Source organism: Bufo bufo, chromosome 2 (genome assembly GCF_905171765.1).
Source record: "Bufo bufo chromosome 2, aBufBuf1.1, whole genome shotgun sequence".
Taxonomy (NCBI): Eukaryota; Metazoa; Chordata; class Amphibia; order Anura; family Bufonidae; genus Bufo; species Bufo bufo.
The window spans coordinates 213,573,375-213,600,093 of record NC_053390.1 but is presented as its reverse complement, the minus strand read 5'-3'; the positions used below and the strand labels follow the sequence as shown (position 1 = coordinate 213,600,093).

The 26,719-nt window shown below is 47.6% G+C and overlaps 1 protein-coding gene across 1 annotated transcript in view; it reads right to left on the bottom strand.

Moving 5' to 3' along the window:
- SETD1B (SET domain containing 1B, histone lysine methyltransferase) overlaps positions 1-26,482 on the bottom strand; it is a 79,786-nt gene extending 53,304 nt beyond the window's left edge. Inside the window, exons 1-6 of the mRNA XM_040416136.1 lie at positions 26,353-26,482; positions 26,073-26,227; positions 25,880-25,978; positions 25,498-25,768; positions 12,299-12,411; positions 1,889-3,019 (exon numbers count right to left, since the gene is read on the bottom strand). Of these exons, the coding sequence (XP_040272070.1) occupies positions 1,889-3,019; positions 12,299-12,411; positions 25,498-25,768; positions 25,880-25,978; positions 26,073-26,227; positions 26,353-26,425 (1,842 nt within the window). The 5' untranslated portion in view covers positions 26,426-26,482. The remainder of the gene's footprint in view (positions 1-1,888; positions 3,020-12,298; positions 12,412-25,497; positions 25,769-25,879; positions 25,979-26,072; positions 26,228-26,352) is intronic.
- Between the last annotated feature and the right edge of the window lie 237 nt (positions 26,483-26,719).

Genomic DNA, 26,719 nt, shown 5'->3' with positions numbered 1-26,719 from the left:
ACAGTGCATCACCCACAGATGCCCCCATAACAGTGCATCACCCACAGATGCCCCCATAACAGTGCATCACCCACAGATGCCCCCATAACAGTGCATCACCCACAGATGCCCCCATAACAGTGCATCACCCACAGATGCCCCCATAACAGTGCATCACCCACAGATGCCCCCATAACAGTGCATCATCCACATATGCCCCCATAACAGTGCATCATCCACATATGCCCCCATAACAGTGCATCATCCACAGATGCCCCCATAACAGTGCATCATCCACAGATGCCCCCATAACAGTGCATCATCCACAGACCACCATTCGTTCAATATCCACCAAAAGCACACCTTTTGGTTCAAAATATTTTTTTCCTTATTTTCCTCCTCAAAAACCTAGGTGCATCTTATAAAGCGAAAAATACGGTAACAGCAGGTGCATGGTTTTCTGGATATAATTTCTGAAGTCGCTCCATGTATTCACCTTCCAGTTCTGTCCCTTTAATTTTCTCCTTTGTTTAGCATGGCAAACACTCACTCTGACCAGAGGTGGATGAATGTTTATTCACACACCCCAAGGTTAGTGGAAAAACAATGGAAACATGCACTACTTTGATCCATGTTGAGGACCAAACACGTCCATTGAACTCTATGGGTCAATGAAAACCATTGGCATAACATGGATGGAAGGAGAGGCTATGCAATGATAGCCGTGCATGTGCAATATAGATGCAACATGGAGGGCAAAAAATTGACACAGAAGGAAAATGGACACTACACAGACGGAACACTGCCTATCTTGTCGAGGACATGTGAGTAAGGCCCTAGAGCAGGGGTGCACAACCTGCGGCACGGGGGCCACATGCGGCCCTTGATACCATTCTGTGCGGCCCCCAACCATCTAGTAACAGACATGCATGTCTATGTCTTGTGGCTGCTCAGATGTATTTTTCATGTATTTCTCCCATTAGATGGGAGTCCTGGAAGTGTAACTAGACATTAATGGTATATAATGTGTGTTCAATATGCCATAAGTACAATATTTCAGTTGTTAATACACCTTTAAATTTTAATTTCGGCCCTTGTCATTGGTTCAGTCTGGCAATGTGGCCCCCAACCAGGAAACGTTGTGCACCCCTGCCCTAGAGCATCACATATTAAGTTGATAAGTGCAGTGCTCTTCTGAGGACATCTTTATCTAGGCCTATCAAGAGAACAATACAGCTACCATACTGTCACCCCATTTCCACACCTAGTATAAATAATGAGGATTAAAGGGTTTTTCCCGGGACCTAGATATTGATGTTTTATTGTCCGTTTTGTTTCTGCCACAGGCACACATGCACTTGAATGGGAGCTGAGCTGTGGTACGCCAGCCTGACTACTACACAGTGGATGGGACCTTGTGATTCCTTCTCCGTCCATTGTACGGTTTCCGCTGCTTGCCCAGAACAGCTGATGGGTGGGGGTGCAGGGTGTCAGACACCCACCGATCTGATACTGATCACCTGTCCTGGGAATAGACCAGTAATATCTCTATACAGAATTGCAGGTAACATCTTTCCTCAAAGTATCAGTAAACTGTCTATGGATTACCTATCTACATAGGAGTTTTATCCCTCTGTGCTGACTGCTACAGAAGGACAATATTCCATATTTAATTTTCAATGGCATAATAAAAAGCCAAAATAAAAAAAAAAGACAAAAAGTCTAAATAAAAAATGGTATTTTGCATTTTAAAAAGTACCTCTTTGTCACAGAAGTGACCCTTTAAAACATGTTAAAAACTTGGTGACATTTTAAATTAATAAATTGCATATCTGAAGTATGTCAGATTTCAGTTCAGGACAAACAAAAGGTCTATACACAGAGAAGTTTGAAATCTAAAAGAACTTACCTCCTCCATTTTCTCAGACACGGGCGTTTCATCACCAGCTACCTGTTCCATCATATCTGTGCTTTCCACTTTCCTGCAAGACTGACTCATCTGGTCAATGGGAGTTCCTGACCTTGAGCTCTGGCACAGAGAGGCTGTGCCAAAAATTGGCTCATCATCATCGTCGTCAGAGTCTGGCAAAGGAGTAGGGCTGATATCCTCTAAACCAGTGCTAGACGGTCGCGAGGAAGGGGTGACATCCTGGTACTGAGAGTTGGAGCTGTAAGGGGGAATTGGTGAAAGCTGGGATGAAGAGGACGAGATAGGGCTTCCTTCCATCCTCAGCTCATTGTCCGAGATTGGTTCATTTAGGAAAGGTAATTTGGTTCTTTGCTCTTTTAAAAGCATTTCAATTCTTGAGTCTAAACTATTGTGTTGCATTTCAGCTTCCAAAGTGGGTGTCCCTGGCGTTTCCCCTCCCTCTGGTGTTCGAGCACCAGATGGCAACTTCTGCTCCATGGCACACTCCGGCTCAGGAGGAGGGGGTTCCTCTGGTTTCTCTTTAACTGGTACAAAGTCAATATTTACAGAACTACATACACCGTCAGAAAACGGCTCCGATGGGGGCGGTGGTGGTGGTGGTGCTGCTCTCCGGAAGTCTACTTCTCTCGATGTCTGTGGGAATGGATTTTCATCGGGTAATGAGTAAGCTGAAGATGCTTGGTAAGGAATAAAGGCTGAGGACAAACCAGTCTGGCTCAGCGGTGATGTGTGGGAAAACTGTGAAGTCTCTGGCTGAGATCGCGTTGCATTAAACGTGTGATCAGAGCTCCTGTGAACATAGTGGTGCCCAGGCCTCCGATTATAAGCGTCCGTGAACTTTGATTCTTGCCTTCTTGGTTTGTAGTCCTGCCCATAATGAAATGCTGGTGTCGACTGTCGACTTGAGTAGTTGGAGTCCTGCGAAAAAGGTGTTCCAAGCCGTGGGGTGTGAGGTGTTCCTTGTGATTGTGGGGTATACTGGCTGTAAGAGTTTGGGGTATCCTGTCGACAACTTGAATAGGCTGTGTCATGGGAAAATGGGGTACTGCTGTTTGGGGTTACTGATGCACTAACACTCGTTTCTTTCGTACGTTTTACGATTTCATTAACCTAACAAAGGTAAAAGAAAACGCAAAAGCATTGTTACATAAAACAATCTAATATTAAGTATTCACTGATAAAATACAGGCAATCACAGTTCGTAACCTTTTCCCAACAGAATCTGTGGATTCAGTGAACCCAGCACATACCGTTTCTGTAAAGGTGGAATAAGGGTCCATTCACACGTCCGTATGTGTTTTGCGGATCCCCAAAACACGGACACCGGCAATGTGCGTTCCGCATTTTGCGGACCGCACATTGCCGGCACTCTCATAGAAAATGCCTTTTCTTGTCCGCAATTGCGGACAAGAATAGGACATGTTCTATTTTTTTGTGGAACGGAAGTGTGGATCCGCAAATGCGGATGCAGACATTACATTCCGGCCCCATTGAAAATGAATGGGTCCGCACCTGTTTTGCAAAATTGCGGAACGGATGTGGACGTGTGAATGGACCCTAATGCTGATTAAATACAGCCTAAATGTAGCCAAATAAAAAGGCCAAGACTAGAAACATAGAAGACTGATGGCAGAAAAGGATCACTTAAGTCCATATATTCGGCCCTTCTATTTTCTTTAGAGTTTAATCTTAGGATAGATATAGGTTAATCCCTGGCATGTTTAGGTTGACTTACTGTTGATTTCCCAACCACATGTGCAGAAAGTATATAGAAACAATGAATATTTACAGCAGAAAGATGAGGAGAAAATCACTGTTATTCCAAGGCATGGGCAGTAAACTGGTGGACCATGACCATGGTCTGGACCCCTGCTGCCCACACTAGGAGGGGAGAGGACTTATATTCCAGCCGCATAGCACTTCTGAACGCCTTCCGTCACAGGGATGATGGGGATATAAATGTATAAATTACAAGTTTTCCTGAATGTTTTTCCCACAAAACTATATCTCTGCATTGATCTATTGAAGGGTTCAGCAACCACCGGCATGCCAGCTGTTCTGAAACTACAACTCCCAGAATCCTCATTTTACTTCTATGGGAGTTATAAGAACAGCTGAGTAAGTACGCACGCTGGGAGTTGTAGTTTCACAGCAGCTGGAGTACCGAACGTTGCTGAATCCTGATCTACTGTTCTCTCAGGACAAGTTATAAACATCTTTATTGAGGTACTACTTATACGTTGTGATCAAAATGCATAGGCCCACTCACCACGTCAAGGTAACCTCTATTGAGCAAGCCTTTACTCTAATTTGGCTCGTTGCCACAACACCGTACCTAAAAGGTGACGAGACCAAGGAACCTAACTAACAACACCCCTGTTATAATGTTAAGGCCTCATGGCACTGGGCCCCACCAACCCACGGGTACGCCATTACAACAGCCACCATGCAGAACCAACAATGTGAACAGATGTCATAAGCTCACCTCGCCATATGGTCTGACAAACCTTCTTAAAGCAAACGGTATTTATCATGTGGAGAAAGTTAATATAATGCATTTACTAATATATTGTAATTGTCCATATTGCCTCATTTGCTGGCTTGATTCACTTTTCCATCTCATTGTACACTGCTTCTTTTCAGGGATTACGACCACCCTGTAATCCATCAGTAGTAGTCGTGCTTCCACACTATAATGAAAAAGTGTCGGGCTATGCGTACTGCCACGGTCCCAGCCACCAGAGAGGCCTGCACCTTTTTGTACAGTGTGGAAGCACAACCACAGCTGCTGGATTGCAGGGTGGTCGTAACCTCTGGAAACAAGCAGTGTATAATGTGATGGAAAATTTATCCAGTCAGCAAAGGAGGTAATATGGACAATAACAATTCATTAGTAAGTGGCTTGTATTAACTTTCTATACATGATAAATGCCATTTACTGAAGTTAGACAACCCCTTTAAGGGTATGGCTACACAGAGACACTGGTCGCACGGCAGCTCTCACGGCCAGCATCGCAGAGTACTGGTGTTCTCAGAAATTAATGGGATTGCCGCACCAGTGGCAAGGAAACCAACACTGCTGAATTTCTTGCAACTAGCGCAGGGATCCTATTCATTTCTATGGGATCAGCGCCACACTGTGATCCCGGCCACAACCAGTGTCGCCGTACCTTCTAATTAAAAACACACACAATATATAATTATTTTTTTCCAGCCATTCCAGCTCTATAACCTGTGTCTGCAGATTGCATTTCGCGGAGACAGGTTCTCTTTATGCCTCATTCACACGTCAGTGTTTTGGTGCAGATCTTTCCCTTATAACTTATCTCTATGGAGGCTTTAATCCTGGTTTTGGCTCACAATCATTGATGGAAATCACTGACCAAATCAGCGACTGTGTGAATGAGGGTTTAAAAGGGAGTCTCCTCAAGAAAACCAGTTGTAAAACCTGCACAAAGCCTTGTAGGGGCTGCTCACTGCAGCATTGTCATACCTTTTATTTCCTGATACAGTGGTACCCTGTCGCGTAAAAGGAGATTTTTTGTGAAACTCACCTGTAAAATCTTTTTCTCGTCTTTTCCATTGGGGGACACAGACCATGGGTATAGCTTAGAGGTATTAGTAGGAGGGAAACTATGCAAATATAAAAGAGCTCCTCCTCCTCGGGCTATACCCCGAGGCTCCACCAGGAGGAACTTAGGCGTTGCAAAAGCAGTAGGAGGAGACGAGAAAAAATAATGGAAGCCATCAGACCAAGCCCATGAGGGCCAACCATAACAGAACTGAACACCACTCCTGCCACAGGCAAAATGGGTGGGAGCTGTGTCCCCCAATGGAAAACAAGAGAAAAAGATTTTACAGGTGAGTTTCACAAAAAATCTCATTTTCTCGTACTTTTTTCCATTGGGGGACACAGACCATGGGACGTCCTAAAGCAGTCCATGGGGTGGGAAAAAAATATCAGCACCGCCAGGAGGAACGTCCAACTGATAAAACCTTGTAAAGGTATGTAAGGACAACCAGGTGGCCGCCTTACACAGCTGAGACGCAGAGGCACGATTGCGCCTTGCCCAGGAAGCTCCCACCGCCCTAGTGGAGTGAGCGGTAATCCGAGCCGGGGGAACCTTACCACGAGCGCGATAAGCCGCGGAGATAGCCGAGCGGATTTATCGCGCCACAGTGACCTTGGAGGCCGCCAGACCCTTACGAGGTCCCTCGGGAATCACAAAGAGCGAGTCTGAACGGCGGACGGAGGCGGTAGCCGTCAGATACACTCTCAGGGCCCGGACGACATCCAGGGAATGGAGAGCCCGTTCCTTGGGGTCTGCCGGAGAAGGACAAAAGGAAGGCAGAACAAGATCCCCGTTAAGGTGGAAGGGAGAGACTACCTTGGGCAAAAAGGAGGGAACCGGACGGAGCACCACCTTATGCTGGTGAAAAACCAGAAAAGGCTCCTGGCAGGAAAGTGCGGCCAAGCTCCGACACCCGCCCAATGGAAGTTATGGCCACAAGGAAGACCACTTTCCAGGTGAGAAAAATCAGGGAGACCTCTCTCAGCGGCTCAAAGGGGGCGCCTGCAGAGCACGCAGGACCAAATTGAGACCTCAAGGAGGCAAAGCGGGAACATACGGGGGAACCGAATGTGCCACCCCCTGAAGAAAAGTCATCCCAAGACCCATAAGAGCAAGGGACTTCTGAATAAAGACGGCCAGAGCCGAAACCTGACCTTTCAGGGAGCTCAGCGAAGGTCCCATCTCAAGCCCGGACTGAAGAAACGAGAGCACCATAGGGATGGAAAAATGAAGGGGAGAGAATCCAGAGTTCTCACAAAAAGTCAGGAAGGCCTTCCAGGTACGATAGTAAATTCGGGAGGAAGCTGGCTTTCTCGCTCTGATCATGGTCCTAACCACCAAAACCGAGAACCCTTTCTTCTTCAGGATGGCTGTTTCAACAGCCACGCCGTTAAACGAAGAGACTGTAAATTCCGGTGGAAGAGCAGACCCTGAGACAGTAGATCCTCTCTGTCGGGAAGAGGCCATGGGGCGTCCGCCAGCATCCGAGCCACGTCCGAGAAACATGCGTGGCGAGACCAATCTGGGGCGATGAGAACAGTCGAAATCCCTTCCGCCTCGATCTTGAGTAGATCTTTCGACAGCAGAGAAAGTGGAGAGAAGACATAGAGGAGGCTGAAGTCTTGCCCCGGAGACACCAGCGCATCCAACCCATATGCCTTCGGACCCCAGGCGCGAGCCAGGAACACTGGAAGCTTGTTGTTGAACCCATGACGCCATCAGGTCAACATCCGGACGGCCCCACCTGCAGCTCACGTCTTCGCATACATCCGGACGCAGAGAACCTCGCCTGGATCCATCTTGTTACAACCTAGAAAGTCCGCAGTCCAGATGTCTATTCCTGGAAGGAATTCCGCTGACAACACCGGAACGTGCAACTCTGCCCACAGCAGAATTTTCCTCACGTCCTGCAACACTGTCCGGCTGCGGTCCACCTTGATGGCTGATGTAAGTCACCGCCGTGGCAATGTCCAGCTGAATCCTCACCGGGCGGTCGGCAAGTAGAGGAGTCCAATGGAGAGAGAGTGGAAAATCGCTCTCAGCTCAAGGATGTCGATCGGGAGACGAGATTCCGTCGCCGACTAAACCCCCCGAACCGTGTGGGACCAGAGAACGCTGCCCCAGCCCAGAGGCAGGCATCGGCGAAGACGATTGTCCAGGAAAAAAAACGGGACTAAAGATCTTCCCGCCGTCAGATTCATAGGGGACAGCCACAAAAAAAAGAGCTGCCTGAACCCGCAGAAAAAAAACATGCGGATGTAAGCGTCCAGACCCCGAGAGGTCTTGTCCCAGAGGGAAAGAACTCCTGTTGCAGCGAACAAGTGTGAAAAAACTGGGCATATGGTACAGCCTCGAAAGCGGCTACCATAAGACCCAGGACCCGCATGTACTCCCGAATGGAGAGACACTGGGAGCGCAGCAGGTGCGACACCGCCCCTTGGATCCAGGAGGACTTGAAGTCTGAAAGAAAACAAACACTCTGGCGGTCGAGGCATCCAAAACCATGCCCAGAAGGAGAGCTTCTGGGACGGGAGTAGAAGGATTGTGGAAGTTGATCAGCCATCCGAGCTGTTCCAGAGTTTGTACAGTGATCCGGTCGCTGTTCCAGGTAAGGCCGCAAAGAAATGCCCTTGGTGTGAAGAAGAGCCAAGAAAGGCGCTAGGATCTTGGTAAAGACCCAAGGGGCGGTCGCTAACCCGAAAGGGAGAGAGACGAACTGATAGCGTCGGCCACCAATGGCAAAGCGCAGGAATCGTTGGTGAGATTCTGCGATCGGGACATGCGGATAGGCATCCTGGATGTCTACGGACGCGAGGAACTATAACGGAGCGGAGGGATACCATTTGAAACCTCCGTACCCGCAGAAAAATGTTGAGCGCCTTCGGATACAGGATCGGACTCACCGACCCCTCCTTCTTTGGAACGATGAACAGGTCTGAATAGAAACCTGTGCCCTGTTCCTCTGGGGTAACTAGGGTAATAACACCCCGGTCCAGAAGGGAAGAAACTGCCATCAAGAGATCCGAGGCGCGGAACGGATCCCCCAGAACGGTGAATGTAAATTCTCTCTTGTAACTCGCCGTTACAATTTTTAGAGCCCAGGCATTCCGAACATGAGCCCTCCAAACCTGCTGATACGAGAGCAGACGGCCCCCCATCACGAGGGGTGGGGGCGACCCATCATGCGGAAGACTGCTTGGAAGCAGCAGGGAGGCTGACTGCGCCCTTGGGCACCATGAAGGCTGGGGCTTGAAGGGGGGCTTCTTGCGGGAGTCCTGTAGCCCCCCAGCGGAGGAGCGGCGAAAGGACTAGTACCGGAAACGGAAGACCTGGTCCGAAAAAGACGCTTGGACCTAGGTGTGGAATATGAGTGTTCTTGCCCCCTGTAGCGGCAGAGAAGAACTCGTCCAGCTGAGCCCCAAAAAACCTGAAACCCTCAAGGGGAGGTTAGTAAGGGAACACTTGGAAGAAGCGTCGGCGTCCCACACCTTCAACCAGAACTTTCTGTGCTGAATGACCGAGAGGGCTGCAATGCGGGCAAGGAGGGAACCAATGTTTATGAAAGCCTTGCAAAAGAATTTGGAAGTCTGAGACATCTGAAGAACCAAATCCAGTGTGTCAGTAGACGCATCATGTTCTGCCAGGTTCTGGTGGTGGCGCTGCAACCACGCGAGAGAGCACAGGCCGTCCATGCCGAGGCAAAGGCAAGTCGAGTGACGTGCCCGCCAGCGATAAAATGGCTTTGGAGAGAGAATCTAGGCGCCTGTCCACAGCGTCCTGCAGAGAGGAGCCGTTAAGGACAGGGAGGGCCGTGATCTCAGATAACCTCTCCACCGGGGGATCCACCCTAGGGGAGAAGACCACCCCTCCACACTGTCAGCCGTAAAAGGATGATCCTGTCCCAGGCTCTGAGTATGACCGCGGAAAATTCCTCATGGATAGGAAACGCGGCAACCTACGGCTTCGTGGACGGAAAAAAGGGGGAACTCCCACCTTGGAGATTACAGGTGTCACGGACAGCCGCTACTAAGTCCGCCACATGTGGAGAGCTTAGGCGGAGGGTCCCGCTTCATGACCTCGTCCGAGTCGGACAATCGCCGTTCAGACCTGCGCTCCCTGGGGGGGGGGGGAGTCGTCTGAACGCACCTCTAGACGAGGGAGAAAAACTGAGTCATCCAAGGATGGATGCTACCGCTCACGCTGCCTCTTATTAGTCAGGCGACCTCTTGCGTGAACCACTGCGAGGAGACAGAGTGGTTGGGGCCACTGGCTTGGCAACTGCCATACGGTCCATAAAGGACATGGCTGCCTTGGCGACTCAGGCCAAATCAGCGGCCGCGCTGGACATGGCAGATGCCCAAGCGGGTACCGCAGGCTCCGCAGGGACAGAAGGAACTGGGTTGGGCAAGAAGGAAATCCTGTCCAGGGGCAGGGTAGGAGGCACAAACACCAGTGGTCTAAAATGGTAGGAAACACTCCATACAGGGCCCCATTGGGGCCTGAGAAGGTGTCTTGGCAGACTTAGACTTAGGCATGATAACAACTATACAAAAATCTACAGTTGCAGTTAGAGAAAGAAAACCTTAAAAGTGACTCCTGGGATTCGAACGCACGATCGTTCACATCAGAAGCAAGGCATTTGCCCACACAGCTATGACAGCTGTATCAGAGAGAAGCAGGGGAGCAGTCAAGAGCGTGAGAATCTTTTTAGCAGGTGGAGGAAAATGCCGGAGCGAAGTGCTAGGCTCCGCCCCCCGGACGCGTCATAGAAGCGCGAAAAAAATTGCGCGCTCCACCTGTGCTACATGAAAAAAATGTCCCCCGGTGCAGAACGCGGCGTAGCGGGGGTTAATAAAGGTACGACATCCCTACAGTTGCTGTCTGAGGCCTCCGATTAAGCGTGCGGTCCCATCTGACCCGCCGCTGGTGGGTGCTGCTGCGGGATAGCAGAATCGGGAGCCTGAGAGTGCCAGCAAGGAGATAATACCCAGTATAGTGCCTCCATACCCTAGAACCCCCGGACAGAGATAACACCCACTCCCTAGTTCACCCAGGCGGCCCTAGATATAAGGCGGGGGGGGGGGGGAGGAGAGGGAGCAGAGAGCGATTGCAGTATACTTATCTGCTCCTGAAGTCTTCTCCCTCTGTTCAGTACCAGCAGGGCCCACCTCTTCAGACATCTGACTCCCTGAGTACAGTGCTCTGGATGGAGGGCAGCAGCAGGTGACCCAGAGGCTGGTGGGATGCCGGAGGTAACAGGTCGAGCCCGGATCCACTTATCTTCTTGGGGGGAAAAAATGGAGGCAGCCAGGCAGCGTCCAAAAGACAGCGGCGGGCACTCCACGGGGGACCAGGAAGGCGCCATGCCGACCTGTGTCCCCATCTAGAATGAAAATAACAAAAAGGAGTAGAATCAGTAAGTGTCAACCTCCTTCACCAGACACTAAGCAAAGACTGAGTTCCTCCTGGTGGAGCCTGGGGGTATAGCCCGAGGAGGAAGAGCTCTTATATTTGCATAGTGTCCCTCCTACTAATACCTCTAAGCTATACCCATGGTCTGTGTCCCCCTATGGAAAAAAGTACGAGAAAACTACTTTTCATCCATATGCTGAGCTGTTAAGTGCACTTAGGGCAGGTCCGAGCCACTAGGTGCACCCTAGCTCCACCACTTTCCTCTGCTCTGTCATCTTGTGTGTCCCTGTCAACCATGAGAGGTAAAGGCTGGCAGAGTAAAGCAGTGAAGCTACGGTGCACACAGTTGCTTCAGATCAATTCAGCATCAGAACAGAGAATATAAGATAAGATTAGATTATAGTGAGTAAGCCCTACCAAGCATTGCCTGGTTTACAAGTGATTTTCCTGATGACATACTCCTTTAAGGGTACTTTCACACTAGCGTTGTTGGATTCCGGCAGGCAGTTCCGTTGCTGGAACTGCCTGCCGGATCCGGAAATCCGTGTGCAAGCGGAAATCATTTGTTTCCGGATCAGTCTGACAAATGCATTGAAATACCGGATCCGTCTCTCCAGAGTCATCCGGAAAATGGATCCGGTATTTATTTTTTTCACATTTTTAAAGGTCTGCACATGCACAAACCGGAAAACCGGATCCGTCAATGCGGCAATTTCCTGAACACCTGTTACCGGATCCGGCATTAATACATTTCAGTGGAAATTAATGCCGAATCCGTTATTCCGACAAGTGTTCCGGAATTTTCTCCGGCGAAATACCGTAAAAAAGGGACAGAACGGAAGACATCCTGATGCATACTGAACGGATTGCTTTCCTTTCAGAAAGCATTGGGATAAAACTGAAGAGTTTTATTTCCGGTATTAAGCCCCTAGGACGGAACTCAATACCGGAAAACTTTAACGCTAGTGTGAAAGTACCCTAAGAAGGCAGTTATCCATATTTCACAAGGGTGATGCGGGTGTTGGATAACTCTGTTCCCTAAAGGTGGTTAAATCATAATTCTACAGAAGGGAATCCCCCACTTATGAGCCCTTCTTTGAGCCAGACTACAGAGCTGGTGCAGCTGCCCACGCAGTGCTGTGCATAATATTGTCAGCTATTCATCTGAAAGTCAGGCATGGTATACAAATACAATATTTCTCAGTTAGGGTCTCCGACAAACCTGATTAGGGAACCTGCAGTGATTCTAACACCATAATCTGGTCCTTACTGTCCAGTATTACACTTTGTTTCAAAGACTAGAAACAATTCAGTTATGAAAATATGCAATACTAGAACAAATATGAAAGGGAGGAACATACTATTTTCACAGCAATTTATAAGGCTGTGTCAATATGCTGCTTACCTGCGGCGTTTCATTCACGTTTGGTGAAGCATCCAAGTCAGATCCAACGGGAAGAGTCTGAGGTGTGTAGAGACCATTTACTAACAGTTCATAGAACCGCATACGTGTCTCTCCTGCACAGAGGTAAATCACATTATTTACATTACAGAACACATCTCCAGAAGTCAGATCGTCTTTCAATCAATTTGAGAAGAACACAGAGCCATTCCTACTATAGAGAAATAAAACATCTTATGTATTTTTAAGCTACATTTTGATGTAGCCACATCAACCTGGAGGTTATAATTAACGTTCACTGGTGAGAGGTCAGGATGCACTAACAACCTGAGATCAATGCCAGAGACCACCACTACAGTTTTATAGGATGGAGAATGTCCATAAATGTGTAACGTGAACTGAAAAGTGCAAAAAAAAAAATAAAATAAAAAATGCAGACCAAGTACCTCGAGTGGCTCTCAGGCAGTTCTTCAGAAGTCTAAGACGAGCATGTTCACTGCCACTATGAGGGCTCTTTCAGACGAGCATGTCTTGTGTGGAAATCACGCTCCATGTGTAAGCACTATTTCCCGTTGTGGACACTACTCGTTTTGCAGGAGCGCACGGCATTATACTGATCTATAATTCAATCTGTCTCTGCGTGACCTTATTTCTACAGGATCATACTGACAGCATTATGCCTGTGCAATTCAGTAGATGCAAGGTCATGCAGAGACACACAGCATTATAAAACAGTATAATTCTGTAGCAGTAAGGTCATGCAGAGACACACAGCATTATACCTGTGTAATTCAGTAGATGCAAGGTCATGCAGAGACACACAGCATTATAAAACAGTATAGTTCTGTAGCAGTAAGGTCATGCAAAGACACACAGCATTATAAAACAGTATAATTCTGTAGCAGTAAGGTCACCAGCTTTTATTTAACTAAAAAAACTCCAGTAAAAATTAAAAAAGCAGTAAGAAAAAGGTAGGGGGGGGGGGAACCACCCCCAAAAAATGCATGTGAAACCAGCCTTAAAGGGTTTTTACCTCCAAATACATTTATCACCCATTTACAAAATAAGGAATACCGTACATTTTTGATCACTGGGGCTCCACTGACTGATCCCTCACCGATTGCTAGAATGGATCCTCTGTCTCTCCCCACCCACATGACCGCACTGAGAAGCTTTCAAACTCTTTGGGGTGATAGAAACCTTAGCAAAGGAGAAATGGGTGGACTCTTTTTATTTTTTGCCCCATTTTATTTTTCTGTTGATGTATCCACATAAGGGCTTGTTTTTTTGTAGGGCGAATTGTATTTTTAGTTATAAACATTTGGGGGGGGGGGAATAACCAGTTCCGCCATTGTTTTTTTTCTTGCACTTTATGACGTTCATTGTGCAGCAAACTAGCATATTGGTTTTACGTGTTTTTTTTTTACTTTTGCATAATAGCGTGTCTTGTTATGTCGCTGCATTCCAAGAGCCATTCATTTTTGCACTGTTGTAACTACAATGATGTTTTTTGTTATCAATTTTTTGGGTACATCAGAATTATTGAGCAACATTAATTTAAAGGGCTGAGGGTGATTAGTAAAAAAAAATAAAAAGTTGACATTTTTTGCATTTATTATGTTGTTCTCGGAGCAGTGTAAATATCATGTTATCTTTATTATATGGGTTTTAGCAAACACTGTGCAACAGGTGTCTTTTTTACCACATTTACAAAATAAAATTATTATTTATTTTTTATTTTTTTTATAAACGTTACATTTTCACTAGGAAGCATTGCTTTCAGAAAGCAGTGGTATATCTTTCTGCTGCACAGTCTAATAGACATACAGTCATGGAAGTCCTGGGGGCCTTTGTTAGGTCCCCAGCTACAATGGCTGATTGTGGCAGCGGAAGCCCTCTCCTTTTGACTGCCTAGATGCTGCGGTCGCTATTGTTAACATCATCTAGGGAGTTAAATGTCCGGCATCAGAATTACAGTGGGAGCCCGGCTTCAGTCAGTGACCCCCAACAGTGACAGTCAGGGTGCCCTCCAACAGTGATCGCAGAGCACCCCAACAATTACAAAACACCACAAACATTGACAACCAAAGGGTTGAGTGCCTCCCACCAGCGTCTCCCCAACCGTGACAGCAAGAGTGCCGCCCAACAGACAGCAGTGCCCCCAAATAGTGACAACTAGTATGCTTAACAGTGACAGCAAGACTGCTGCCCAACAGACAGCAGTGCCCCCAAATAGTGACAACTAGTATGCTTAACAGTGACAGCAAGAGTGCCGCCCAACAGACAGCAGCGCCCCCAAATAGTGACAACTAGTATGCTCAACAGTGACAGCCAGTTTCCCTCCAACAGTGACAGCAAGACTGCTGCCAACAGACAGCAAGGCCCCCAAAAACAGTGACAACCAGTCCCCCCCACCCCCAAACAGTGACACCAGAGTGCTCTCCTCTGACGTTTCTCACTGGCTACCAATAGGCAGGATGCTACTGGGGCCCCACGCGGTGCAACCGACACAGGGGCCGCATCCTTCAGCCAAGACTGCACACCCAGCGACTACCTGAGCCGCTGCCTCCTGTTACTAGAAGACCAGGCTGCTGTCACGGAGGAATGATGGAGGACATTACAGACCAGGAGCCCAGAGCCCGGGGAGAAGAAGCCCACAGTAGGAGAAATGGCATCTCCTTACAGCAGGAGCCTGGCTTCTGTGATGATCCGGGGCGCTGCATTTTCACAGCCTGGGAACTCCATTCAGTTCCTTCCCTCCGTGCCAGGAGTAATGGTGCAGGCGGCACACTGTACAGCCTGAACAAACACAGCACTCCGGATCAGAGAAAGTCACACACAAAATACACACAAGACTTTGCCTGTAATGGCGTCTAAGACCTATACTCTGAAGCTTTTGGTAGAACAAATGACCAGATGAGGCCAAATTCACACTACAGTTAAGTCAGTGGTCAGTGATTTCCATCAGTTATAGTGAACCAAAACCAGTAGTGAAGCCTAGTCAGATTTAAAGAGGACCTTTCATTGGTCCAGACACTATGAAATAAGTAGGGGGTTGTGTAGGGCATAGTACAGGCATGCAAGATCACTTACTAGCTTATCTGTCCGGGGCTCCGTTCTCCCGCTGTGCCCCCCTTTTACTTTTCCCGCCTGATATGCTAATGATAGCATCAGTACAGGGAGGAGGAGACTGCTCTGTTTCTCAATGGGCGTCTCCTTCTCCCTGGATGTGCCGCAATCCAACCACAGAGGAGAGCGTCACAAAAACAAACACTCACCTTCTCCCTGTCTGTGACGCTCTCCGCTGTGATTGGACCACGCAAAACCCCATTCGTGTTATCTCTTGTCTCAAACTTTTGATCATAGGAAAGACTCAGTTGTGCAACAGTCACATAGTTAATACGGTTGAAAAAACCCCCAAAAAAAACAAAGACAGAAAAGACATAAGTCTATCAAGTTCAACCAAGGGATAGGTGGGGATGCGAATCCCAGAAGGAAGTGAGACTCTACACGATTTCTACACGTTTTCAGAAGCATTAATGTCATTTACTTTTAAGAATTCATCTAAACCCTTTTTAAAACTGTTCCTGCTGTGACAACGTCCTGAGGAAGTCTATTCCACAGATTCACAGTTCTTACAGTAAAGGAGCTTTGACGCTTCTGGAGACTGAACTTTTTCTTCTCCAGTCGGAGACAGTGCCCCCTTGTCTTTTGAGGGCATTTGACATGAAACAGTTTTTCAGCGTATTTTTTGTATGGCCCATTTATATATATGTATAGGTTAAAGGGATTCTGTCACAAGGTTTTGGGCTATAGAGCTGCAGACATGCACGGCTAGATCGCCGCTAGCATGTCCGCAATATATCTGTCCTATAGGGCTGTGTGGTTTTAATTTCTTTAAAAAAGGATTTTATAGATATGTAAATTAGTCTTGAATGTGTCCAAGGGGCTGTACTAGCCTTACTTGTGCCCAGCCGTGCCCGCCTGTGAAGGAGCCCAGCACCGCCTATGTCCTCCGAATCTCCTCCTTTCATCAACTATAGATTGCCTGCATGCGCAGTTCTTTCCCCGATGCTGATGCCAGCACAGGGAGAGAACACTATACCGGCACTGCGCATCGCGAGATTACGGCAATCTATAGTTGATGAAAGGAGGAGATTCGGAGGACATAGGCGGTGCTGGGCTCCTTCACAGGTGGGCACGGCTGGGCACAAGTAAGGTTAGTACAGCCCCTTGGACACATTCAAGACTAATTTACATATCTATAAAATCCTTTTTTAAAGGACCCCCAATGCAAGTCAATGGGGACGGATCAGTTTTCTCTGGCCCAATAGAAAACGGATCCGTCCCCCATTGACTTTCAATGGAGTTCATGACTGATCTATCTTGGCTATGTTAAAGATAATTCAACCGGATCTGTTCATAACGGATGCAGATGGTTGTATTATCAGTAACTGAAGCGTTTTTGCTGAGCCCTGCCGGATCCAGTAAAAACGCTAGTGTGAAAGTAGCCTTAGTGTCATCTGCAAAAATAGAAATTGTGCTATTAATCCCCTCCTCGATATCATTAATAAATACATTAAATAAATAGAGGGCCCAGCACTGAATCTTGGGGTACACCACTTCTAACCCGGAACCATTCTGAATAGGAATCATTGACCACAACTCTGGACACGGTCCTTCAGCCAGTTTTCAATCCAATTACAAACTATACTTTCCAAGCCTATAGACCTTACTTTACCTATTAAACATCTATGAGGGACAGTATCAAAAGCCTTTGCAAAATCCAGAAACACTACGTCCACAGCCGCCCCTCTGTCCAGGCTACTACTCACCGCCTCATAAAAACAAATCAGGTTAGGGCTCTTTCACACCTGCGTTCTTTTCTTCCGGCATAGAGTTCCGTCGTCGGGGCTCTATGCCGGAAGAATCCTGATCAGGATTATCCCCATGCATTCTGAATGGAGAGAAATCCGTTCAGGATGCATCAGGATGTCTTCAGTTCCGGACCGGAACGTTTTTTGGCCGGAGAAAATACCGCAGCATGCTGCGCTTTTTGCTCCGGTCAAAAATCCTGAACACTTGCCGCAAGGCCGGATCCGGAATTAATGCCCATTGAAAGACATTAATCCGGATCCGGGCTTAAGCGAAACGTCATTTCGGCGCATTACCGGATCCGACGTTTAGCTTTTTCTGAATGGTTACCATGGCTGCCAGGACGCTAAAGTCCTGTTTGCCATGGTAAAGTGTAGTGGGGAGCCGGGGAGCAGTATACTTACCGTCCGTGCGGCTCCCGGGGCGCTTCTGAGTGACGTCAGGGCGCCCCACGCGCATGGATGACGTGATCGCATGGATCACGTCATCCATGCGCATGGGGAGCTCTGACGTCACTCTGGAGCGCCCCGGGAGCCGCACGGACGGTAAGTATACTGCTCCCCCGCTCCCCACTACTACTATGGCAACCAGGACTTTAATAGCGTCCTGGCTGCCATAGTAACACTGAACGCATTTTGAAGACGGATCAGTCTTCAAATGCTTTCAGTTCACTTGTGGTGTTACGGATCCGGCGGGCACTTCCGGCAAATGGAGTACACGACGGATCCGGACAACGCAAGTGTGAATGAGGCCTGTGTCTGATAACTTCTGTCCTTGGTAAACCCATGCTGGTTATCACTTATATTATTTACAGTCACATACTCCTGTATATAATCCCTAGATCCTTTTTTGAATATGGGCACCACATTTGCTTTGTGCCAATCACTTGGCACTGTACCAGTACCTAGAGAATCTTAAAAAAAATTATAAACACATCTCATTCCTTATAATTGGAGAAATATGCAACTGTCGCGCAAAAGAAACTTCTGAACACTGTGTGCACAGAAGATCACCGCTGCAGCCAGGAAGAGCAAGTCAGTGGCGGGAGGACTGGAGCACATCACTGGTAGTGGCAGGGGCAACTTCCGAATCTTTTGCTAGCTTAGCCCATGTACAGAGGCTGTCTAAGTTTTTATTTAAGTCAAACAAGTCTTTTAAAATGTGAGGAAAATAATAATAATATAATAGAGGAATGGTACAACACAGCCTTCTAAGAAAAGATGCTACAGAATTGTTACTCTAAGGCAGGGGTCAGCAACCTCCGGCGCTCCAGCTGTTGCAAAACTACAATTCCCAGCATGCTCCATTCATTTCTGTGAGAGTTCTGAGAAGAGCAGAGGAAGTATGCATGCTGGGAGTTGTAGTTTTACAACATTTGGAGTGCCGGAGGTTGCCTACCCCTGCTCTAAGGGTACTTTTACACTTGCGTCAGAGGATTCCGGCAGGCAGTTACGTCCCCGGTACTGCCTGCCAGATGCGTCAAAACATATGCAAACTGATGGCATTTGTCAGACGGATCAGGATCCTGATCCGTACAACAAATGCATTGAAATGCCGGATCCGTCTCTCTCCGGTGTCATCCGGAAAAACGGATCCGGCATTTATTTTTTTCACATTTTTTGCGGTCTGAGCATGCACAGACCACAATGCCGGATCCGTTTTGCCGGGAACACTCGGGGCCGGATCCGGCATTATTGCATTTCAATGGGAAATTTCCGGAATTTTGGACGGAGATAAAACCGCAGCATGCTGCGGTATTATCTCGGTCCTGAAAAATCTAAAAGACTGAACTGAAGACATCCTGAACGTATTGCTCTCCATTCAGAATGCATTAGGATAAAACTGATTAGTTATTTTCCGGTATTGAGCCCCTAGGACGGAACTCAATGCCGGAAAAGAAAAACGCTAGTGTGAAAGTACCCTGAGGGGTATAAAAGTACTTGCAAAGGCATCAAGCACACAGCCGTACGTATTTTGCGATCCACAAATTGCAAATATAGTCCGTTTTTGAATTTGCATTTTTTGTAGACCCATTGACATCAATGGGTCCACAATCTGCATGTTTCTATCTTTGGCCACAAAATGCGGATTGCAGCCCCATTGAAGTCAATGGGTCCACACAGATGCTGGGTGCACATGGCCGGTGTCCGTGTTCGGTAGATCGACAGTTTGCGCTCCGCGAAATGGACGCGGCTGTGTGAATGCACCGTAAGGGGTATACGCTTACGATAAAAACACTAGTTTGTAGCATTATATACAGTACTGACAAACATTAGGGTTCCATTGCCTCTTGCTGGCTAAAATGGTGCAATTTGCTGCACGTCTGCACTAGACTATCCATGAAATAAAATAAAATAAAAAAAGCACTGGAATTTAGCAGATCCATGATACTTGAGGTAAGCGACAGATCATGACCATTCTTTAAAAAATAAAGTCTTGATGCCTGTGTGAACGGAGCATAAATGCGAGCTCATTGTTGGCAAAATACTGCCCTGCCAAATAACACGTGCAAAAGCCTGCATGTAGCTCTAACTCAAACTGACTGCTATTAGCTGCTGTACGTCTGGAAAAGCTGTGGCTGAGTATCAAAGGAGCACTGGTATCTAGATATGGTACACCGAGCATAATAAACAATGCACTAAGATACCAGGCCATCTAAAGCTTCTATGGACAGTCCTAACTATTGCTGGGAATCACTGGCTGTAAGCCAGAATGAAAATCGACGTTCATTCTGCTCACAAAATAACGTGCAGCATTTGAGGTACCTGCACACGATGCAGATTACGCATGGTTTTTCTTTGCGCATTTACGTGCAGTGTAAGGGTCCATTCACGCGTCCGTAAGTGTTCTGCGGATCCGCAAAACACACAGACACTGGCAATGTGCATTCTGCAATTTGCAGACCGCACATGGCCGGCACTATAATAGAAAATGCCTAATCTTGTCGGCAATTGCGGACAAGAATAGGACATGTTCTATTTTTTTGCGGAAACGGAAGCACGGATGCGGGAGTGCAGATCCGCAAATGCGGATGCGGACAGCACATTCCAGCCCCATTGAAAATGAATGGGTCTGCACCCGTTCTGCAAAATTGCAGAACGGATGCGGACCCATTTTGCGGACGTGTGAATAGACCCTAATACAGTGCCAGCAAACTTTGCTTCTTTCTTCCATACGGAAATTGAGCCGACATGTGGATTTTACCCTTTTCAATGGAAGGGTGAGATCTGCGGCCAAACCACATCAAATATGCACCAAAAAAAAAGCAAGTAATCCATGCAGTTTTGGGGGCGGAAAGGCAAAGAAATCTGTGCAGATTTTCTGCTTTGAAATCTGCACTTGTGTGTAAGTACCCTTGAACCAGTGCATGTAAAGATACAGCACAACGAATGAAAAACGCACCACAAGTTTTACGCCACCCTGGCCAGTTTCCGAAAAGGGGGTGTGGACTGGACAGCATAAATGATGACTGAAAACCACGCCACTGTAGAGATTAGTGGAATGACACTCCTTGATATATTCTGGAGGTGCCACCCACAATAGTTCTTCAACCCAAAGTAGTCACATAGAAATTCCAGGGCGCACTGTCGTAGGCAGTGGATTTTTAATCAAATTGCAAAGAGAAGGCAATGGGAATATAGCTGTAGAAAAAGTATAGTCCTTCCAGCCTGGACATTAACATAACATAAGACGATGTTTTGGTATATAACTCCTCAAGTCATATCTGGTAGGAGAGGCAGAGACAAATATGTGGCAGCTGCCACCACTGGTAGCTGGAGTAGGTTTCAGTCTGGAGCACGGACTGCCGGAGGAGGCATTTAACTTAGGACTCATGCACACAACCATATGTATTTTGCGGGCCGCAAAAAATACGGATGACGTCTGTGTGCATTCCGTGTTTTAGGGAACAGCTGGCCCCTAACAGAACAGTACTATCCTTGTCCGTAATGCGGACAATAATGGGACATGTTCAATTTTTTGTGGAACGGAATGCACACAAAGCGGACCCATTGAAATGAATGGTTCTGTATACGGTGCGCAAAAAAAATATGGAACGGACACGGAAAGAAAATACGTTCGTGTGCATGAGCCCTTATGACGAGGCCTATGCCTCATTATAAAATGAAATGCCTGCCCCGGCAGCACAGGGCCCATCAAGATTGGTGTAGTAGAGGCCACTCTTGATAAATCAGGGCCTATATGTTACAAGGGATTGGTAGTTACAGCCAATGTGGAATATGTGGTTCAGATTTTAGCACTGGTATTTATGCCTTGTTTGACAGTTGAACGGAGGTGTAATCGGGGCCCCCGGGAAATTTACTAAAATTTAACAGGCGTAAATGTTGGCTAAAAACTATGCCAGCCAGGGGTTGTAGTAATTTTTACGCTAGGCGCACAGACTTCTATAGATGTGCCTAATTTATCATGAAGTGCACACCTCATCATAAATTAGCCTAAGCTTACAGCAGCATAGGGGGGAATCTAAGACCAGCATAAAAGGTGGTCTTTGTAAATGACCCCCAATGTGTCTTACAGTTAGATTTCTTAAAAGCATTTTTCCCCTATAGAGAGATGCTAAAACGCCTAGAAAAATGGCAAGAGCTTGCTGAGCTTTTAAAAAGAAGAAAAACACCAGTAGGAAAAAAACAAAAAACCTTATGTGTCCTGTGTTTCAGATTTCCCATAGACCAGGGGTCAGCAACCTTCGGCCCTCCAGCTGCTGTGAAACTACAACACCCAGCGTGCAAACATGCTTGGCTGTTCTTCTAGCTCCCATGGAAGTGAATGAAGAACACCTGGGTTGATGATCAGTGCCATAGACCGTCATCTAACATCTGGAGCTGGTGTTCTAACCGCAAGAAATGTAAAAGTGCGAAACACCCAAAAAAAAAAAACTACATGCAAATGCAGCCTTAGGGCTCATGCATACGAATGCAATGCACAGGCACTGACCGTAGGGCCGTCGGATGTGGAGGCTGGACCCATTCACTTGAAAGGGGTCCGCGATCCGCATCAGATGGTCCACACTGCAAAAAAGTAGTGCCTCCGTTCCGCACCGTCCAGATTGCGGACCCATTCAAGTGAATGGGTCCGCATCCGTGATGCAGTGCACAAATGGCCGGTGCATGAGCCCTTACTCTGCAAAAATGGGCTCAGACCTAGATTTTCTAGTTTTTACTCAAAAACCTTCAGGAATCCTCTAAAAATAAGGTCACACGATTTCCCTTAGAAAATTAGCTAGCACTCGCCTCAATGTGATTGCTCGATCATTTTGACAGAATAAAGGGAACCTGTCACCATGTTCTGACATATAAAACCAAATGTACCTTAAGGCGAGAATTCCACGTGGGTGCAATGCGTGAGGTGAACACATTGCAACCGCACTGAATCCAGACCCATTCACTTCAATGGAGCTGTGCAGATGAGCAGTGATATTCATGCATCACTTGTGCTTTGCGTGAAAATCGCAGCATGTTCTATATTCTGCGTTTTTCACGCAACGCAGGCCCCATAGAAATGAATGGGGCTGCGTGAAAATCGCAAGCATCCGCAAGCAAGTGCGGATGCAGTGCGATTTTCACGCATGGTTGCTAGGAGATGATAGGGATGAGCGACCCCGGACCCCATTAAAGTTTATTCACTGTATTATTTTCCCTTATAACATGGTTATAAGGGAAAATAATAGCATTCTTAATACAGAATGCTAAGTAAAATGTGGATTGAGGGGTTAAAAAATAAATTAACTCACCTTATCCACTTGTACGTGCAGCCGGCATAGTCTTCTTTCTTCTTCTTTCAAAACCTGCAAAAGGACCTTTGATGACGTAATCGCGCTCACCACGTGGTGAGCACAGTGACGTCAGCGCAGGTCCTGCTGAATGAAGATTGACGTAATCTTCTATCTTCATTCAGCAGGACCTGCGCTGACGTCACTGTGCTCACCACGTGGTGAGCGCGATTACGTCATCAAAGGTCCTTTTGCAGGTCCTGAAAGAAGAAGCAAGAAGACGATGCCGGCTGCGCAATCAATTGGATGAGGCGAGTTAATTTTTTTTATTTTTTAACCCCTCAAGCCACATTTTAGTAAACATTCTGTATTAAAGAATGCTATTATTTTCCCTTATAACCATGTTATAAGGGAAAATAATAAAATGAATAGAACACCTAACCCAAACCTGAACTTCAGTGAAGAAGTCTGGATTCGGGTCTGGGTAACACATTCAGTTTTTTTTCACGCGTGTGCAAAACGCATTGCACTTGCGCAGAAAAAAACTTAACATCGGAACGCAATCGCAGTCAAAACTGATTGCAATTGCGTGCTTACTCACACGGTTTTCCCGCAATGCACACGCGACGCATCCGGAGCAAATCCGGGACGCCCGTGTGAAAGAGGCCTAATGCTTGTTTACCCTGATAGTTCCCAGCGATCGATCCATAATCTTCTCAGGACTAACTTGTCCTATTTTATCGCCCTATAACGCTTTCCCACCTTTTATGCTAATTAACAGAAAAGAGTCATATCTTACATGCTTGACCAGAGAAGCGTGAGCTTCCTTGCTTCGAGTTAAGGTAAGCACACCCCCATGATCGCTGCAAAACAACTTTTATTCCCCCACAGGTCGTATGCAAATGAGGCTTCCTTACTTCGAGTCTAGGTAAGCACGCCCCCTAACCGTCCCCTCTTTTGTTAGATTGACAGCCTGCAGTGTGGCCGGGATCGCATAGGTTTCGCGCATGCGCGGTGCGCTCCTTGGTAAGGCGCGATCCTGTCTCTGGCTGCCGCTGTTAGCTGGGTTTCAGCAGCGCACTGCGCATGCGCGAGACTTGTGCCATCCCGGGGGCGCGCTGCAGGCTGTCAATCTAACAAAAGAGGGGACGGTTAGGGGGCATGCTTAACTAGACTCGAAGTAAGGAAGCCTCATTTGCATACGACCTGTGGGGGAATAAAAGTTGTTTTACAGCGATCATGCGTCTCAGACATCTTACACAAGAACATCATTAGAAGCCGGATGTTAACAGCTTTAAGGTACTGCTGGCGGTTTATGATCCATTTTGGGGCAGACAGGTTCCCTTTAAGCCTAATGGAGTTTTGTACCCGTGTAAGGCCTGTTTCACACTTGCGTTGTTAATTCGGGTTTTGAGATCCGGCAGAGGATCTCAATATCGGAATTAAAAGGATCCGTTTTGATTTTGCACATCAGGATGCATCTGTTCCGTTAGGATGTTGTTGTGTGAAATCAAGGCGGAAAAAAATACGGATCTGTCACTAAATACACAAAGTCAACAGGTGACGGATCTGTCACCATTGCCTTACATTGTTTTCAGTGCCAGATGCAGGTTTTTTTTCCCGTTTTTATGACCGGACACAAAACGGAATGCTGACGGAACGGAAGACATCCTGAACGGATCTCTTTCCATTCAGAATGCATGAGGACTAAACATTTTTCCAGTATTGAGATTCGCTGCCGGATCTCAATAACGGAAAAAAACAACAGAAGTGTGAAACAGGCCTAACATCATGGACTATATATTACCTCTGACAACAGTAAGACATAACACTGCGGTGTGACAAGCAATGCAGAAAGGACTGCACAACTACATCCACGCCGGGGCCTAGCCTAAAATACACGTCTCTGCAGTGAAAACACAATCGGAACACTTAGAAGAATTTCATAGTCATCCTATGGAAAACATAAAACATGAATCCTAATCCGCTGCAGAGATCAGGGGTCAGCCTCCTCAGCGGTTGTGAAACTACAGCTCTCAGCATGCTCCATTCACTTCTGTGGGAGTTCTGAAAAGAGCCAAGCAAATGTGCACGCTAGGGGTTGTAGTTTCACAACAGCTAGGGGGGGGGGCTGACCCCTGTCCCAGAGGCATGATGATCATGTATGGGACGGCTGCTATATGGAAATGTAATAACGGAAATCAAAAGAAAAACATTAAATACATTTATTTTTTTAAATAAGTCAGCAGTATGCTACTTGGCTGGTGATCTGGTGTAGCAGATGTATGATAGCTGTCAGGCGGTATTACTATGGCCATGATTCTGCACTGTAACAACATCCAGCCTGTATTTGCATTTTCTAGCCTGTCACTAATTTATAAATGTCTGTATGCAAAGCCACAAGCACCAAGGGGTGAGATCTCCCTGCAGCACACACACCATGCCGGGCTGTACAGTAAAACTTCAGTAAGAGAGCAGAGCGTGCTGACAGACAGCCGGCACTGCAGTCTCCTAGCAACAGACAACACTGGCACACGTGACTCGCAGGGGACACAACTGTCAGTGGGATAGGACGATCCCCCGGCAGGGAAGCACTTACCTTTAGTGTCCAGCTCCACGTGGATCAGGTTGCCCATGACGGTGGTGTTGTGCAGATGCTTCACCGCATCCCTGGCGCCTGTCACAGTGGCAAATATAACTTTGGCAATGCCCAGGTGCTTCTTGTTCTTGGGGTTGTACAGGATCTCCACTTCCTCCACCTCCCCGTACTTCTTGCACATGTCGCCAAGAAAGTTCTCCCGAATATTGTCGTTCAGTTTCGCAAAAGTCACTTGCTTGGGAGGCACGGGGCCGACGTAGAACTCGTCGATCTGCAGGCGAGAGATCGTCAGATCAGGCAGAAGTCGCAATCAATACATGCAGCAGCGACCGGCAACTTTACTGCCCACTACACCACACACATCTATCTATAGCCGCAGTACCTTCAGCTTGGGCACAGGCAGATCGACCTCCTTGTTTTTGGTCCATATCCTGCCGATCCGGGGGTCTCGGACGCAGTCCACTGGGGGGACACCTGGGTTCTGCAAACACAAAAGGCAAGAAGTTTAGGAGGATGATGATGATGGAGCCAGGGATGGCATGCACTGAGGACCACACATGACAGCGGGCACATACAGGCATGCTGAAGTGCAGTCCATCGTAGCGGTACAGCTTGTGTTGCCCCTTCCTCAGGGCAGGGTCGATGATCAGCTTGTAACTCTTCCAGTGGTGACTCTTCTTCTCGCCAGAGGGGCCGGCTGGGTTGCCCGCCTCCATGCCGTTGATGCAGCCTGTAAGCCAGAAACAAGAAGAAGACATGAGTGGAGTGGTGTGGGGGGAAGCGGCGCAGACGAGGCATCCACAGCCCCTCCGAGCCAGCATGCCCGATCCAAACAATCAAAGGCTCCCGTCTCACTTGCAGTCTGCTTTCTGACATGGTCTTCGGGATTTCTGCTTCTCTCCCCAGGCTTGGCCTCCTTGAAAGACATGCCTGCCCGCCTTTCCCACCCCCACCCCCCCAAAAGCCCTGCTCCCCTGCACACAGGGTCGTCTCCTCGCCCCGCAGCAAAGGCCAAGCCGCTTCACAGGCCCCTTCCTCGGTTACATGACATGCTGTGGAGGGCACCCTGCCTGCTCCTTTTTGGCGAGCCAACACATATTGTGTGTGTGAGCAGCTTCAGCTCGCTCTGGGGCAGCCCACAATGCACCGCGGCCTCCCTATCCTCCGCCTCCCTTCTCTGTCCCCAGCCAGCCAGTAGTGCTCGCAGCCGCCTGCCTCTTCC